Below are 19,484 nucleotides of genomic sequence, written 5' to 3' on the forward strand. Positions count from 1 at the left end.
TCCGGTCCCAGAGATACATTGCGAAATTACCCAGAAGACTTAGCGGTCTTGCGAGACTGCTAAGTGATCTGGGTAATTTCGCAATGCATCCTGGGAACGCAAGATGGCGGCAGCCGCGCGCATCGCCTGAGGTTGGCTGGATCTACGCTGAATCCTGCCGGCGGGTGAGTATATAACTATTTTTTATTTTAATTATTTTTTTTAACAGGGATATGGTGCCCACACTGCTAAATACTACGTATGCTGTGTAAGATACCGCGTGGCTGCTATATACTACCTGGCCAGTGTTAGATACTATGTAGGCTGTATCGGTATATACTACATGGCTGCTATATACAACGTGAGCAGTGTTATATACTACGTGGCTGTGTTCTATACTGCGTGCTATATACTACGTGGTCACTGTTAGATACTATGTGGGCTGTGCTATATATTATGTGGATTATACACAGTATACCCTTATTCAATCCTCAAAATTACACCTCTGATATATATATCTCCCTCAGTATACAAATAAACTGGTAATTAGGGTGTACTGTGAGAGCAGTGAAAATCACTGTGGTGAAGAGACCAAATACCGAACCACCATGGAACAAGGAAATCACCAGAAAGTCTTAAAGCTTAGGAATCTTTATAATATGCCTTTACTTATAGAAATGGCAACAATGCATAAAAAATATAAAATAATATGTAAAAAATACCGCAAGGACAGGATTACATAGTACCCATACTCAACAGAGTAACCCCGATGCAGAAAAAATCCCTATATTTTCTTTTTGGTTGTGTATGTCATAAGGTGCAAAGAATATAACGTGCAATAGCTGCATAAAAACCGTGTATAACAATTACAAATATTAAAATACTGTATATGTGAAGATTACATAAAAAAAGCTCAATAGCATATGAAAAAAGTGCCAAATGTGCCAAAAAGGTGTGCACTATAAAGATAATTGTATCAAAAAAATTGGCGACACACTTATTATAAAGTGTCCCAGTGCATAGACCTATATAAGGTCTGTTAGCAAATAACCATACACAACAATGCAATAGCACAACGGTATCACTTTTAAATATACCTGGGGGGTATGTTGGGTCCTGAACCTACGGGCGCCTGACGCGCGTTTCGGATATATTTCCTTCGTCAGGGCAGTGAGACGTGAGCAGTGTTATATACTACGAGGCTGTGTTCTATACTGCGTGCTATATACTACGTGGTCACTGTTAGATACTATGTGGCCAGTGTTATATACTGCGTGGCTGCTATATACTGTGTGGGCTGTGTTATATACTACGTGGGCTGTGTTATATACTACGTGGGCTGTGTTATATACTACGTGGGCTGTGTTATATACTACGTGGGCTGTGTTATATACTACGTGGGCTGTGTTATATACTACGTGGGCTGTGTTATATACTACGTGGGCTGTGTTATATACTACGTGGGCTGTGTTATATACTACGTGGGCTGTGTTATTTACTGCGTGGCCTATATTAAAGCATCGGGTATTCTACAATATGTATGTATGTATATAGCAGCCACATGGTATATACCACAGGCCACGTAGTACTCCTATATACTACATGGCCTGTGCTATATACTATGTGACTGCTATATACATACATACATATTCTAGAATACCCGATGCGTTAGAGAATCGGGCCACCATCTAGTCTTTAATAAATGCACAAGTTTATGCTGATATTTTGGACGATTTTCTTCTCCTATCAATTGAAAGGATGTTTGGGGATGATGAAATCATTTTTCAAAATGATAATGCATCCTGTCACAGAGCAAAAACTGTGAAAACATTCCTTGAAAAAAGACACATAACGTCAATGTCATGGCCTGCAAATAGTCCGGATCTCAATCCAATTGAAAATCTTTGGTGGAAGTTGAAGAAAATGGTCCATGACAAGGCTCCAACCTGCAAAGATGATCTGGCAACAGCAATCAGAGAAAGTTGGAGCCAGATTGATGAAGAGTCCTGTTTGACACTCATTAAGTCCATGCCTCAGAGACTGCAAGCTGTTATAAAAGCCAGATATGGTGCAACAAAATACTAGTGATGTTTTGGAGTGTTTTTTTGTTTTGTTTGTATTTCATGATTCCATAATTTTTTCCTCAGAATCGAGTGATTCCATAATTTTTTTCCTATGCTTGGTTAAAAAAAGTAACCATTACTGACTACCACATTTTTGTTCTTGATTTCTTTTAGTGTTTCTTAAAGCCAGAAAGTTGCCATTTGAAATGACTTTAGTTTTGTGCCATGTCTGTGATCTGCTTTTTTCTACAAAATTAAACAACTGAATGAACATCCTCCTAGGCAGGTGATTCCATCATTTTTGCCAGGGGTTGTAGAAGCGCTAAGTGTGGTTTTAGTGTCTTTACCAAATGACCATGTTTTCCCAGGCATGTACATGTACAGTACCTGTAATAGTCCCCAAAAAATGAAATCTCAGATTCACCATCTTACTTTTGACAATCCTTCTTGGCTGCCAGTTGTGATGCACATAGCCATCTGTCCTTGGTCTGGGCTGTATGAAAGGGTTGGTGGATTGTGCAACTTTTTTTGCAATTCTTTCAGCCAGGACACGAGTTCCGGAACTCTAAATATTAGTAAAAATGAATGGATTCAAACTGACAGATTAGATAAAATTATAAAATAGAAAGATACAATTCTTCTAGAGTTCTCGGACAATACAAATGTACTAAACCTAATAGAGAGGCAATATACAGACACACACTGCTCAAAAAAATAAAGGGAAGACTTAAACAACAGAATATAACTCCAAGTAGATCAAACTTCTGTGAAATCAAACTATCGACTTAGGAAGCAACACTGTTTGACAATCAATTTCACATGCTGTTGTGCAAATGGAATAGACAACAGATGATTATTGGCAATAATCAAGACACACTCAATAAAGGAGTGGTTCTGCAGGTGGGGACCACAGACCTCATCTCAGCACCAATGCTTTCTGGCTGATGTTTTGGTCACTTTAGAATGTTGGTTGTGCTTTCACACTAGTGACAGCATGAGACGGACTCTACAACCCACACAAGTGGCTCAGGTAGTGCAGCTCATCCATGATGACACATCAATGCGAGCTGTGGCAAGGTTTGCTGTGTCTGTCAGCGTAGTGTCCAGAGGCTGGAGGCACTACCAGGAGAAAGGCCAGTACACCAGGAGACATGGAGGTGGCCGTAGGAGGGCAACAACCCAGCAGCAGGACCGCTACCTCAGCCTTTGTGCAAGGAGGAACACTGCCAGTGCCCTGCAAAATGACCTCCAGCAGGCCACAAACGTGCATGTGTCTGCACAAACGGTTAGAAACCGACTCTATGAGGATGGTTTGAGAGCCCGACACCAAAGATGGGGGTTGTGCTCACAGCCCAACACCGTGCAGGACGCTTGGTATTTGCCACAGAACACCAGGATTGGTAAATTTGCCACTGGCACCCTGTGCGATCTGCTGCCTGCACCATCCTTCAGCATGACCGGTTTGGCAGTGGGTCAGTAATGGTGTGGGGTTGCATTTCTTTGGAGGGCCGCACAGCCCTCCATGTGCTCGCCAGAGGTAGCCTGGCTGCCATTAGGTACCGAGATGAGATCCTCGGACCCCTTGTGAGACCATATGCTGGTGAGGTTGGCCCTGGGTTGCTCCTAATGCAGGACAATGCCAGACCTCATGTGGCTGGAGTGTAACAGCAGTTCCTGTAAGATAAAGGCATTGAAGCTATGGACTGGCCTGCCCATTCCCCAGACCTGAATTCGATTGAACATATCTGGGACATCATGTCTCGCACCATCCACCAATGTCTCGTTTCACCACAGACTGTCCAGGAGTTGACGGAGACTTTAGCCCAGGTCTGGGAGATCCCACAGGAGACCATCCGCCACCTCATCCGGAGCATGCCCAGGCGTTGTAGGGAGGTCATACAGGCACATGGAGGCCACACACACACTACTGAGCATCATTCCCTTTTCTTGAGGCATTTCCACTGAAGTTGGATCAGCCTGTTACTTCATTTACCACTTTGATTTTGAGCATCATTCCAACTCCAGACCTCCGTGGGATATTAGTTGTGATTTACGTTTCCATCTATACCCTTGGCCAAGGACAACTCAAAGTCTCACAGCTTCCAGTACCACCTGTATGCGGACGACACTCAGATCTACCTCTCTAGCCCAGATGTCACCTATCTGCTGTCCAGAATCTCGAAGTGTCTGTCAGCCATATCCTCCTTCTTCACCTCTCGCTTCCTAAAACTCAATGTAGACAAAACGAACTCATCATCTTTCCCCCATCTCACGTATCCCCCCTACCTGACCTATCTATTATGGTAAACGGCATCACGCTCTCTCCCGCACCTGAAATCCGCTGCCTCGGGGTAACTCTCTACTCTGCCCTATCCTTCAAACCGCACGTCCAAACTCTTGCCACCTCCTGTCGCCTCCAACTCAAAAGCCCACAATCTACCAAAACTCTTGTGCATGCCCTCATCATCTCCCGCCTCGACTACTGCAACACCCTTCTCTGTGGCCTCCCCGCTAACTCTCTTGCACCACTCCAGTCTGTCCTCAACTCTGCTGCCCGGCTAATCCACCTCTCTCCTCGCTACTCCCCTGCTTCTCCCCTCTGCAAATCCCTCCACTGGCTCCCAATTCCCCAACGAATGCAGTTCAAACTGCTAACACTGGTCTACAAAGCCATCCACAACCTGTCCCCTCCCTATATCTCTTAACTAATCTCCCAATATCTTCCCTCATGTAATCTCCGATCCTCCCAAGACCTCCTACTCCCCTCCACACTTATTCGTTCCTCACACAACCGCCTCCAATATTTCTCCCGAATATCCCGCATCCTCTGGAATTCCACGCCTCAACATGTCCGACTATCCACCACCCTCGGCTCCTTCAGATGGAACCTGAAAACCCATCTGTTCAAGAAAGCCTACAGCCTGCAATAACCATTCTGCCGCCTCGCCATCGCCAGAGCCGCCGCCACGCCCCTACCTTCCGTCTCTTCCCCACTATCCCATAGAATATAAATCCGCAAGGACAGGGTCCTCTCCCCTCTGTACCAGTCTGTCACTGTAAACTTGTTTACTGTAAACGATATCTATAACTCTGTATGTAACCCCTTTCTCATGTACAGCACCATGGAATTAATGGTGCTATATAAATAATAATAATAATAATAATAATAATAATAATAACAATAATAATAATTTACGTTGATCATTTTTAGGTTTTATTGCTCTCAACACATTCCACTATGTAACGAATAAAGAGTTACAACTGGAATATTTCATTCAGTGATATCTAGGATGTGGGATTTTAGTGTTCCCTGTATTTTTTGAGCAGTGTATATATGTCAGTGAGACACATATATATATAAAATTATATTTCATACAGAGCTAGATAACAGAATAGCCGGTAATTCATTTGTCGGCTTTTGCTAAATCATCACAGAACCCGACAGGATATGAGACATGGTTTACATACAGTAAACCATTGCATATCCGTTAGGCTGGGTTCACGCAAGTGCCGATCCGTTGGGCTGTTAAGGCAAGTGCCGAAGTGTCATCGCGCTCCACGCCCCAGGGTCCGTCACTCATTGACGGCACAACGCTAGCGCACGCCCATTGTGGGCATGCGATAGCGCTGCGTCCGACATAGGACTTAATGGCGGAGTTAACGGACTGCGCTACACCGCGTTATGCCGCGGTTTAACATAGTCTATCTAATGTACGCCTCTAACGCAATGTGAACCCAGCCTTAGATTTATATAGGTCGCTCACTAATAATGTTAGCAGTGTGTGTAAAATTTTGGAGCTGTAGGTGTTAAAAGATTAATTCACGGAAAAATCTGGCGCGGACTCCCGCGCAATTTTCTCCAACAGAGAGGGAAAGCCAGTGACTGAAAGCAGATATTAGTAGCCTAGAGAGGGACCGTGGTTATTGCTCCTCCCCCCCCGGCTAATAAAATCTGGCCCCAGCCACCCCAGAAAAGGCGCATCTGTACACTTAGCCTCTCTCTTCCCATTGCCCTGTAGTGGTGGCATATGGGGTAATAAGGGGTTAATGTCACCTTGCTGTTATAAGGTGACATTAAGCCTGGTTAATAATGGAGAGGTGTCAATAAGACACCTATCCATTATTAATCCAATAGTATGAAAGGTTTAAAAATACACACACACACACACGTTAGTGCTCATTATCTCTTGCCTGAACTATTGCAATATCCTCCTCCGTGGTCTCCTAGGTAACACTCTCACACCTCTCCAGTCTGTCCTTAACTCAGCTACCCGACTAATCCACCTTTCTCCTTGCTACTTCCTCCGCAAATCTCTTCATTGGCTTCCAATTCCCCAAAGTATCCAGTTCAAAGTACTAACATTGACCTACAAAACTGTCCATAATCTGTCTCCCCCATATATCTATAACCACCGTATATACGCCGAGTTGTTCAGCAAATTTTTTTTTTAGCTGAAAATGCCCCCTCGGCATATACACGAATCATTGTCCCAGGAAGCCGGCAGGGAGGGGGAGAAGCGGATGACAGAGGCAGGAGCCGGCGGCTGTGGCTAAAGCCTGTGCCGCTGCTAAAGATAAATGAATATTAATTTCTCTTATAGCGCACACAGTGACAGCAGCAGCCACTGACTTCCAGAAGACATCCTACTCACCCTTGCAACATCTCGTTGGTCCCAGCTCTGGCAGCAATTCCTGTGCTGAGAGATCACAGCCCCGCTCATTAAGGAAATGAATATGCACACCTCTCCACTCTCATAGGCGTAGAGGGAATATTCATTACCTTAATGAGCGGTGCCACGTGATCGCTCAGCACAGGAAGAGCTGCTGGAAGCCAGCACCAATGAGATGCTGTGAGGGCACACTGGAGGAGGGTGAGTAGGATTTTTTTTTAATATGAAACATGCATACCAGCACGGGAGGGTGGAAGCCACACATACCAGGACAGCGATGGGGGTGGGGGGTGGGGTGGGGTTGAAAGCAATGCATACTAGGACAGCGACAGGGGGTGCCGCGCATACCAGGACAGCTACGAGGGGAGCCACGCATACCAGGACAGCAACAGGGGGAGCCACGCATACCAGGACAGCGACAGGGGGAGCCACGCATACCAGGACAGCGACAGGGGGAGCCACGCATACCAGGACAGCAACAGGGGGAGCCATGCATACCAGGACAGCAACAGGGGGAACCACGCATACCAGGACAGCGACGGGGGAGCCATGCATACCAGGACAGCGAAGGGGGAGCCACGCATACCAAGACAGCACAGGGGGAGCCTCATATACCAGGACAGCGACGGGGGGAGCCACGCATACTAGGACAGCGACGAGGGGAGTCATGTATTCAAGGACAGGGATGGGGGAGCCATGCACACCAGGACAGAGATGAGGGGACAATGCATACCTGGCTTATACTCGAGTCAATAAGCTTATCCAGTTTTCTGTTGCAAAATTATGTGCCTCGGTTTATACTCGGGTCAGCTTATACTCGGGTCGGCTTATACTCGAGTATATACGGTAATCTCCTGGTTTCTTGTAACAAGTAACCTCCAGTACTCCCAAGACCTCCTTCTCTCTTCCACACTCATATGTTCCTCTCCCAATCACCTCCAAAACTTCTTCCAAGTATCCCCGATCCTGTGGAATTCTGTGTCACATTCGGAACTTTCAGATGGAACTTGAAAACCCATCTCTTCAAGAAAGCTTACAGACTGCAATGACCCCCTGCCACCTCACAACCACATCTGCATCCCCCTAACCTACTGTCTCCTTCCCCATGATCCTGTAGTCTGTAGCCCACAAGGACAGGGCCCTCTCCTTTCCGTACCACTCTGTCATTGTTAGTTTGTTATCCGTCATTTATATTTTATATGTAACCCCTTCTCATGTACTGCACCATGGAATCAATGGAGCTCTAAAAATAATTATTATTATAATTAATATAGTTGATTGCAGGATCTGATGGGGAGAAGCTGGCATGGTCATACGTCTTCAACTAGTCACCTACATCCCTTTCAACTATGTTTTCCTCTAATATGCCACAGCGTGTCAGTGAAAAGCACACGTTTGTAATGCAGGAGCTGGTTTCTGATTCATGCTGGTCGTGATTTGGGCACCTGAAATCAGGTGATGGTTCCCTTTAATAACAAGCTAAGGAATGTACCCAGGTGTTGCAGAATACTGTAGCGCTTTCTTCATCAAATTCTCCCCAATTTCAATGGCAGTACCATCAGTCAAGGTAATGCTAGCTGACTTAAAAGGAAACGTATCTGGATTTGGCGCTCCCCCAGCAAGTGATATGATTGATGGTGGTGACTTCATTAATAAATCAGCTGCAAAGAAAGAAGTAGAAAAAAAAAAACATACATCAAATAAAAAAGCAGAGTGTCATCCAGTTCTGAAATTTCAAAAGCTGGCTATACTATCTGGATCATATTTGACCACCAGGGTACAAGATATTGCTTTGGTGGGCCCAGGATCTGACGCAGTAAGGGGTTTAGACGCCCAGCAAAAGATCCACTAGGGTCAACCTCTTATGGGTAGCTGCATATATGATCTATGATACTACTGCACATATTTCTATGTCGGTAATGACAGAAGTTATAATGTTTTAATGATTTAAAAGTGGACATGCGTGTTTTCTATGTAGATAAAGGGTGGGTTTCACAAATGTCTGAATCAAGTACATGCCTGAGTAACTGCAGGTTTTCACGGCCTGTAAGGTTTGCTAGAGCTCTGCTTTACTTTTATCCAGATGGGTAGTTTACAGTGGCTGTGTTTACTGACATATGGTAAACCCTAGTCTTTATAGCTACGGTGCATGCTCCGGGCAATCAGACTAGGCCATCCCTGTACCCGACATGCTGTATCCGTTGTAATACGACAGGATCATGACATCCGTAATGTATAGCCTTATCCAACATTAAAAGGACTAGATGTTAATACAGCAGTTGATTCATGGGTCTAGTTAAATTGGACAACAAAATATGGTTGCATTATGTCCATCTAAAGCTGGCCAAACATTCCATTAAAGAAGCCACAAATGTGCCATGAACCTAAGCATCAGACTTGTAAGAGGCAGGTATGGACTGGGATTGAAATTCAGACCTGGCATTTGAAATCGCACAGGCCCATATTTTCTCTGTCCCCAAGAACCAGATGGGATATATTACTAATATTATCCTGGATAGAGGAAAGCAAGATTTACTACAAGACCAATATTTCTAATGATACCTGTGGCCCCGTGGCCTGCTGGGGTAAGTGAGACAGCGACTTTGTGCTCTACATCAAAACTCTTAACGTTATGGATGTCTTGAGAACACTGATTCTGTTAACAATGTAGCAGACAAGGTAGCCCACGACCAGACAGGCCCTTCTGGCATTTGCCAGAATTGCCAGATGGCCAGTCTGGCCCTGGTGGGAGGTAACGCAACTCTCCTCCAAGAGTAAAAAAAAAAGCCAGGTCTAGTACCTATTAGAGGTAGATTTCCTATTAGCCAATGTCCAAGCCTTTATCAACGCTTGTAGCATTACTAAGGACAGTTAGCCAAAAGGAGAAGACATTTATCTGCAGACAAATTACTTGCTCCCCATCATTGCAAGGCAGCATACAGGGTGGCTGGCTTAGAGGTCTTTGGAGAAGACTTTGGTTTACTAGGTTGACTCATAGGAAAGCTACCTCCAATGGATGGCAATTAATAGCTTCTACTATGGGTACCATTTTGAAGGGGAACCTCCCAAATTTATGAATTGTAATTTATTTTTTTTGTGGTGGTAATTAGGGACTACCATTTGTTCCATGTACAAAACATTGAGAGGAGTCAGATCAATAACAGCCATCTGTGGTCATATGCTATTTATAGGTTTATCTTCATTATAAAAAAATGCCCTAACCTTATGCGGAATTTTAATTGGCAAGAATTGGCCTGTCATGATATGACTATTGCATTTATACATAAAATTCTCAACCCAGCAATGTAGCCAATATGTCTTCTAAAATGGTGTTTCCCTTTCATTTGCTTATATGCTATAAAAAGGATTTCCAAGATCATGACTGCGATTACTATAGAAATCTTACGGACAGGGCCATTTTGCCATCTTGCAGTTCTGGTAAATTCCAGATGAACAGGTCAGAAAGTGGGGTGTCACAACTATTGCAACAATTTTAACACTATCCCCATCTCCATGCTCCAACACTTAGACAAGCAGGCTACATGTTGATTCTGGCCTACAAAAGGATGATGCTGGGTAAAAAAAATAAATGGGCAGTGAGATAGGGGTGGCACAAGTGGTGCAATGTTGAGACTGCAGGTAGGAGGAATCATCATTCGACAAGGGAGCGGTGGAGTGAGTAATAGCTTATTATATTAAGGATGCAGAATGGGAGCATTATAATACAGAGACATAATGAAGGGCATTATAAAAAGGAGGCACAATGGAGGGCATTATTATAAAGTCCAATGGGGGACAAAGGTGACGGACACAGAGGGGGCAGTATTACTGTCTACTGGCACTGATTACAGCACTGTATGCTATGGGAGAGGTAATGGGAGGAGGGTACTGGAAAACCAATAAGTCAAAGATGTCTGTGTGTTACTTTGTGCAGGGACCAGTCATTAATGGGAGAAGTTGTCATGGTATTCTGCACTGAATGGAAAACAAAAAGGAAAGTGGATGACTACAATTATCGAGAACATCACTGGTAAGTGACTGTACAGTATACAAATATGGACTGCAGAGCACTGGTGTACAACTGATGTCTACCATTACACAGTCACTGTATGGTGGTAGTATCAGTCCTAGTTGTCCTGATTAATGATCAGTATGGTGGTACTATCACCAATATATATGCTGGTATAACCTTTGGTTATGGACTGGTGGTATTATTTGTCTATTATATTGCAGGATAGTACAATGATATTTGTTAAGAGGGTTGTACCGTGAGGACTCCATTTGCCATTCCAGTGGGCATTAAGCGGCAGCAAGTATACAGTTCGCATGCTTATGTTCACCTGACAAGTAGAGTCTCAAAATCAGATTCTAGTTGTCATGTGATCACAAGTATGCAAATTGCCTTCTTGCAGTCACAAGTGAACTACTGGAATGGCAAATGGGGTAGAATCTTTACAGTGTGTATATTACATATGGTTAGGATTGGACACTACACTGCTCTCTGAAAATATATTTAGCAGCACATCCTTTTTGATGCTCGATAGAATGGCATTATTCTGTCACTATGTGATGGTATTATTTATTCTCTTACATAACAGTATTAATAATATTGGTCTTGCAGTAAATCTTGGTCAGGCAGGGTAGTATTTGTCATTCAGACACCCATTTGGGCAAGAAGGGGCAATGCCATATAAGCCTGTATGCATTGTTCCAGAAAATGAAGCATTTGTCCCAGAAAATTATTGCAGTTACACGTTTTGTTATGTGTATTGGAGCAAAATAAAAAAAGAGAAAAAAAAGGCAAATTGGACATAATTTTACACAAAACCTCAAAAATGGGCCAGAGAAAATTATTGGCACCCTCAACTCAATATTTGGTTGCACATCCATTGAAACAAATTACTGCATTCAATCGCTTCCTTTAACCATCATCAAGCTTCTTACACCTCTCAACTGGAATTCTGGAGCACCCTTCTTTTGCAATCTACTACAGGTCTCTCATATTTGAAGGGTGCCTTCTCCCAACAGCAATTTTAATATGAATCCACAGGTGTTCAATGGGATTTAGATCCAGACTCATTGCTGACCACCTCAGAACTCTCCAGCGCTTTGTTTACATCCATTTCTGGGTGCTTCTTGAACTATGTTTGGGGTCTATGCCCTGCTGGAAGACCTATGACCTAGGACACAAACCCAACTTTTTGACACTGGGCACTACATTGTGACCCAAAATCTGCTGGTAATCCTCAGATTTCAAAATGCCTTGCACACAGTCAAGGCACCCAGTGCCAGAGGCAGCAAAATAATCCCAAAGCATCTTTGAACCTCCTGAAAAAGCGGGTTCTTATATTAAATAAAAAATAACTTTTATTATATATCTTTAAAAAAAGTGCAAACATATAGTGCTAACAAAGGTGCAAAGTGCATACGTACAACATGGAGACACATAAAAATATGAGTATATAACCGCAATGAAAGATATCTTACAGTATGCAAGATAGCACACCAATATCTTATGCAGACACAGGCTAGAGACTATGAATCCGTATATCTCTAGATCTCACGTCTCTATTACCACAACTGTTATACTATGGCAGGATACCGTACCAGCAGGCTGTGTTCAATGTCACCACTACGCCTTTAAATAACTGCTGTTGCAGTATACAGGTATCTCTACCCAGCGGTATATACCTCTTTCTCATGCTCTGCAGACCTAAATGACCCTGTAGTCATCCAACTGCCCTCCGTTACCAATATATTGGGGCAAAGACATTTATAGAGTCACATACGTAATATCAAAACCAGTGATACTCATCTGTCTTCTGTTGGACATGCTTAAAGGACCATTTGCAGTATTGAATATTAGTAGCCCATGTGATCAGTCATTCAAATTCGAACCACATTATTCCTTATGGGCTCTTGTTCTTGTACAGTGCTTCCCAACGCGTTTCGTATATATCATACTCATCAGGGGATCATGTCACATATACAGATCATGCGTGAGCATAGAGCTATGGCGGACCCACCGCCATCTCCTTTTATATGTGGCTGCACGGTGTCCTTTCCTCTCTGATTTCCGGACGCCGGGCACCTCACTTCCGGTGTAACCGAAGACTCAGCACCCTGGAACAGAAGAGAACGCAGACTTCGTTCCGGATATTCTGACGTCGGCGCATCTTGCCGTAACGTCATATCCGGTGGGCGGGCCTACCAAATGTCACGCCCACAGAGCGGTGCCTGCTAGCGCTTAGCGCTTTTGTAGGTGCATAGAGCCGAGGAACATCATCTCTCTGACCTCCTCTGCACCCCTACATCTTCAAGGGGGAAAAAACACAAGTCCCCCAGAGCCTTTTATAAGAAGTGTACATACAGGCTTACCTTACCAAAATACGCTAATGACACCCCATGGTATGTGGTATACAGGACCTCGGATAGCAGTATGTTTCACCCAGAAACATACAAAAAAAAAAAAAAACACATCACGCACACGTATATATATATATATGGGGAGAGCCCACGTAGGCGACACAGCGGACCCTCACAGAAGGACAGAACAGGGTGCAACTGACCAAAATCCCTATTCCTACCCTCTCTATTCTGAACCCTGCCTATCGCGGAGGTTGGCACCCTAGACCTGCGCAGTGGCGCCCCCACTCGACGGCGGCTGCCCCTATTGCCAGGATACCCTATGGAACCCTATTACTACAGGAAGGAAGAAAAGCCTATATGGTCATTCAGACCGTAAGGTGTAGTGGTTTGAAGGCGGAAAATCCACCTACTTTCCCTATGCAAAATGTTCCTGTCCCAATCTCCACCTCTCTGGGACTGATGCACCCTATCTATACCCATAAATCCAATCATTTTCAGGTTGCCTTGGTGGATCTTGTTGATATGGTTAGCAACCGGGGTATCTCTCTTGTTAATAATGTCGCAGTGGTGTTCTCCAACCCTCCTTCTCAGTTCCCTACTGGTCTTTCCAACATATTCCAGTCCACAATTACATGTCATCTTGTAGATCACCCCCTTAGTCTTACAATTTATGAAGTGGTTGATGTGAAAGGCCTTCCCTGTTACATTGCTCGTAAAAGTTTTGCCCTGTTGTATAGACTGACAGTATTTACAGTCTCCGCATCTATAACAACCCTTGGTTTTCCCACCCAGCCAAGTTGTTTGTGACTGAGGAGGGGCAAAGTGGCTGTGGACCAACCTATCTTTTAATGAGCGGCCTTTTCTGAAAGTGATCTGCGGGGTAGGGGTTAAGATATCTTTCAGGTCATTGTCCATCTGCAAAATAGACCAGTGTTTCTTTATGATCTCGCGTAAATCTCCCGCCCCATTAGTGTATTTGGTAATCAGTCTTAGATTGTATTCGCTTTCTTTTTTAGGGGTAGGTATCAGAAGATCCCTTCTAGGTTTCTTAAGGGATGTCTTATATGCCTCACTCAGAACCTTATTGGGGTACCCCCTCTCCACAAACCGCTCCTTTAGGTCTTTTGCTTGCTCTAGGTATCTGCTGTTATCCGAGCAGTTTCTACGTATTCGAAGGTATTGACCCTTGGGTATTCCTCTCTTGAGTGGTATCGGATGATTAGATTCCCATCTCAAGAGAGAATTAGTTGCCGTGGGTTTTCTAAAAGTGCTGGTTACCAGTTGTCCCTTATCTCCCCTTTCTATCAGAATATCCAGGAAAGGCAGTTTTGACCAATTGAATTCAAAGGTGAATTGTAGTCCCAAATCATTGTGGTTCAGTCCCCCCACAAAGTTGGTGAAGCTCATTTCATCACCCTTCCAGATAACAAACACGTCATCAATGTATCTTAGCCACAGTATGACGTTACTTTCAGATGTCGTGTTCTCTTTAAAAACGATGTTCTCCTCCCACCAGCCCAGGAGCAAATTAGCATACGAGGGGGCACAGGGGCTCCCCATCGCGGTGCCCCTGAGCTGGTGGAAGTACCTGCCGTCATACATAAAATAGTTTTTAGTAAGGCAGAATTCTAAGGCCTGTTTGACGAATGTGTTATGTTTCAAGTACTGCCGTCCTCTCATGCCCAGATAGTAGTCCACTGCCGCAATGCCCCTCTCGTGTGGGATTGAGGAATATAGTGCTTCAACATCTATAGAGCACAGTAGCATGTCTGCATCTAGTTCAATGTTGTCTAGTTTAAGGAGGAGATCCGCTGTGTCACGTACGTAGGAACTCAAGGATGTCACGAAAGGCCTCAGGATTTTATCTACATATAGACCCAAATTCTGAGTAAGACTCCCAATCCCTGACACAATCGGTCTTCCTTTTAAAGGATTAATGCCCTTGTGTATCTTAGGTAGACAGTAAAAGGTAGCTGTTACCGGGTGCGTGGGTATCAGGAAATCCCTCTCATTAGAATCAATCAAATTGTTGTTAAAGGCTTCTCTTACCAAACTTTTGAGCTGACTTAAAAACACCGTGGTGGGGTTGGATTCGAGCCTCTCATAGCCCATTTTTTCTTGGAGAAGGGAGTAACATAGTACCCTATATTGTGTCACATCCATCACCACCACATTACCCCCTTTGTCCGAGGGTTTTATTATTCGTTCATGGTCTGTTTCTAATTCCCTTAAACCATCCATCTCTATCTTAGTCATATTATGGGGTGATCTTTTGCGTCTGGTGATTTCTAGATCCTTCAAGTCCTGAGTCACCATATTCAGAAAAACATCTATAGGGCCTATATCCCTTGAAAACGGAGGCATCCGTTTGCTTTTGTTCTTAAAAGTTGTAAATGGTCCTTCTCCCATATCATTCGGGTCTACATCTCCCAAGTGGTAAAGAAATCTGACATCTCTCAGTAGATCTTCATCTATGCCTAATTCAGAGCACCGCTTTTTATCTTCATTAGCAAAAAATTTTTTCCATTTTAGTTGTCGGACAAATAAGTTAAGGTCCTTGATGGCTTCGAAACTATCATAATCAGTGGTCGGGACAAATGACAGGCCTTTACTCAACACCGCCATCTGTACCTCACTCAAGGGTTTTGTAGATAGATTAATCACGTCCCGTTCTACACTGGATTTCTGGGGTTGAACCTGTTCCTCAGGGGATAACCGAGGTCTAAAAAACGTTCTCCCTGGGGTGATCCCCTATTAGATCCCCTACCCCCCCGTGCCCCTCCTCTTCCTCTAGCCTTTCCTCTTATGTTTTTAAACCTCGTCTCGGAGTCTGAGAATTCTGCCTCGGAGGATGATAGATCTGTCTCCAGGGGTCTATTTTGTTTGGGGTTTAGTGATAGATTTCGGCTGTCATAAGCTTTATTCTCCCTAAAATCCTGCAAATCTCTTACAAAAAATTTGTGTTTTTTTTCCTTGAGATGATACTGAAATTTTTCTATGGTGTTTTGAAGGCTCTTTTCTTTAACACCAAACTCCGGTTCAGTAGAGAAGCTTTTAGTAATATCTATTTGCTCTTTGAGACTGCTATTCAATTTAGTTAGCGTCAATTTTTCTTCCTCCAAGAGCAGTTTCATCAGTCTCAAAGAGCTCTCAGTCACTTCCTTCTCCCATTTAAACAGCAGTTCAGAATTTTTATATCTGAACCCTGGAGAGATGGGGATTCTTAGGTGTCTGGGTACAATACCCGCCTTGATATAATTATCAAGGCTCTGCACCTCCCACCACGATGCAATCTGCTCTTTGTAAAGTTTGGTAAGTTTTTTTTTTTTTTTTTTTTTTGTATGTTTCTGGGTGAAACATACTGCTATCCGAGGTCCTGTATACCACATACCATATAGGCTGAACTGGATGGACAAATGTCTTTTTTCGGCCTTACTAACTATGTTACTATGTATGTTACTATGTTACCATGGGGTGTCATTAGCGTATTTTGGTAAGGTAAGCCTGTATGTACACTTTTTATAAAAGGCTCTGGGGGACTTGTGTTTTTTCCCCCTTGAAGATGTAGGGGTGCAGAGGAGGTCAGAGAGATGATGTTCCTCGGCTCTATGCACCTACAAAAGCGCTAAGCGCTAGCAGGCACCGCTCTGTGGGCGTGACATTTGGTAGGCCCGCCCACCGGATATGACGTTACGGCAAGATGCGCCGACGTCAGAATATCCGGAACGAAGTCTGCGTTCTCTTCTGTTCCAGGGTGCTGAGTCTTCGGTTACACCGGAAGTGAGGTGCCCGGCGTCCGGAAATCAGAGAGGAAAGGACGCCGTGCAGCCACATATAAAAGGAGATGGCGGTGGGTCCGCCATAGCTCTATGCTCACGCATGATCTGTATATGTGACATGATCCCCTGATGAGTATGATATATACGAAACGCGTTGGGAAGCACTGTACAAGAACAAGAGCCCATAAGGAATAATGTGGTTCGAATTTGAATGACTGATCACATGGGCTACTAATATTCAATACTGCACCTGGTCCTTTAAGCATGTCCAACAGAAGACAGATGAGTATCACTGGTTTTGATATTACGTATGTGACTCTATAAATGTCTTTGCCCCAATATATTGGTAACGGAGGGCAGTTGGATGACTACAGGGTCATTTAGGTCTGCAGAGCATGAGAAAGAGGTATATACCGCTGGGTAGAGATACCTGTATACTGCAACAGCAGTTATTTAAAGGCGTAGTGGTGACATTGAACACAGCCTGCTGGTACGGTATCCTGCCATAGTATAACAGTTGTGGTAATAGAGACGTGAGATCTAGAGATATACGGATTCATAGTCTCTAGCCTGTGTCTGCATAAGATATTGGTGTGCTATCTTGCATACTGTAAGATATCTTTCATTGCGGTTATATACTCATATTTTTATGTGTCTCCATGTTGTACGTATGCACTTTGCACCTTTGTTAGCACTATATGTTTGCACTTTTTTTAAAGATATATAATAAAAGTTATTTTTTATTTAATATAAGAACCCGCTTTTTCAGTATATCCTATTTTTGGTTCTTCTTGTATACTTGAGCCTAGCTTATTTCTGTCATATTTTGTGGTATGGCAGGCTTTCTGACCACAGGAATTGATACCAGTACATGGGTAAATGAGGCTAAGGACGTTTTTTCGGAAGGCACGTTCACCCAAAAAAAATATACACCCTCGTTTAATGCAGCTTTCAGAGAACTTACCAAACTTTACAAAGAGCAGATTGCATCGTGGTGGGAGGTGCAGAGCCTTGATAATTATATCAAGGCGGGTATTGTACCCAGACACCTAAGAATCCCCATCTCTCCAGGGTTCAGATATAAAAATTCTGAACTGCTGTTTAAATGGGAGAAGGAAGTGACTGAGAGCTCTTTGAGACTGATGAAACTGCTCTTAAGGAAGAAAAATTGACGCTAACTAAATTGAATAGCAGTCTCAAAGAGCAAATAGATATTACTAAAAGCTTCTCTACTGAACCGGAGTTTGGTGTTAAAGAAAAGAGCCTTCAAAACACCATAGAAAAATTTCAGTATCATCTCAAGGAAAAAAAACACAAATTTTTTGTAAGAGATTTGCAGGATTTTAGGGAGAATAAAGCTTATGACAGCCGAAATCTATCACTAAACCCCAAACAAAATAGACCCCTGGAGACAGATCTATCATCCTCCGAGGCAGAATTCTCAGACTCCGAGACGAGGTTTAAAAACATAAGAGGAAAGGCTAGAGGAAGAGGAGGGGCACGGGGGGGTAGGGGATCTAATAGGGGATCACCCCAGGGAGAACGTTTTTTAGACCTCGGTTATCCCCTGAGGAACAGGTTCAACCCCAGAAATCCAGTGTAGAACGGGACGTGATTAATCTATCTACAAAACCCTTGAGTGAGGTACAGATGGCGGTGTTGAGTAAAGGCCTGTCATTTGTCCCGACCACTGATTATGATAGTTTCGAAGCCATCAAGGACCTTAACTTATTTGTCCGACAACTAAAATGGAAAAAATTTTTTGCTAATGAAGATAAAAAGCGGTGCTCTGAATTAGGCATAGATGAAGATCTACTGAGAGATGTCAGATTTCTTTACCACTTGGGAGATGTAGACCCGAATGATATGGGAGAAGGACCATTTACAACTTTTAAGAACAAAAGCAAACGGATGCCTCCGTTTTCAAGGGATATAGGCCCTATAGATGTTTTTCTGAATATGGTGACTCAGGACTTGAAGGATCTAGAAATCACCAGATGCAAAAGATCACCCCATAATATGACTAAGATAGAGATGGATGGTTTAAGGGAATTAGAAACAGACCATGAACGAATAATAAAACCCTCGGACAAAGGGGGTAATGTGGTGGTGATGGATGTGACACAATATAGGGTACTATGTTACTCCCTTCTCCAAGAAAAAATGGGCTATGAGAGGCTCGAATCCAACCCCACCACGGTGTTTTTAAGTCAGCTCAAAAGTTTGGTAAGAGAAGCCTTTAACAACAATTTGATTGATTCTAATGAGAGGGATTTCCTGATACCCACGCACCCGGTAACAGCTACCTTTTACTGTCTACCTAAGATACACAAGGGCATTAATCCTTTAAAAGGAAGACCGATTGTGTCAGGGATTGGGAGTCTTACTCAGAATTTGGGTCTATATGTAGATAAAATCCTGAGGCCTTTCGTGACATCCTTGAGTTCCTACGTACGTGACACAGCGGATCTCCTCCTTAAACTAGACAACATTGAACTAGATGCAGACATGCTACTGTGCTCTATAGATGTTGAAGCACTATATTCCTCAATCCCACACGAGAGGGGCATTGCGGCAGTGGACTACTATCTGGGCATGAGAGGACGGCAGTACTTGAAACATAA

At 43.6% G+C, this 19,484-nt stretch overlaps 1 protein-coding gene across 4 annotated transcripts in view; it reads right to left on the reverse strand.

Moving 5' to 3' along the window:
- Window positions 1-19,484, reverse strand: part of AADAT (aminoadipate aminotransferase) — an 89,198-nt gene that overhangs the window by 22,816 nt on the left and 46,898 nt on the right. For all 4 annotated transcript variants that reach the window (XM_069744224.1, XM_069744223.1, XM_069744225.1 and 1 more), the window contains exons 3-4: window positions 8,205-8,373; window positions 2,475-2,607 (exon numbers count right to left, since the gene is read on the reverse strand). In XM_069744224.1, coding sequence (XP_069600325.1) covers window positions 2,475-2,607; window positions 8,205-8,373 — 302 coding nt within the window. The remainder of the gene's footprint in view (window positions 1-2,474; window positions 2,608-8,204; window positions 8,374-19,484) is intronic.

The sequence above is a fragment of the Ranitomeya imitator genome, chromosome 1 (assembly GCF_032444005.1).
Source record: "Ranitomeya imitator isolate aRanImi1 chromosome 1, aRanImi1.pri, whole genome shotgun sequence".
Lineage (NCBI taxonomy): Eukaryota > Metazoa > Chordata > Amphibia > Anura > Dendrobatidae > Ranitomeya > Ranitomeya imitator.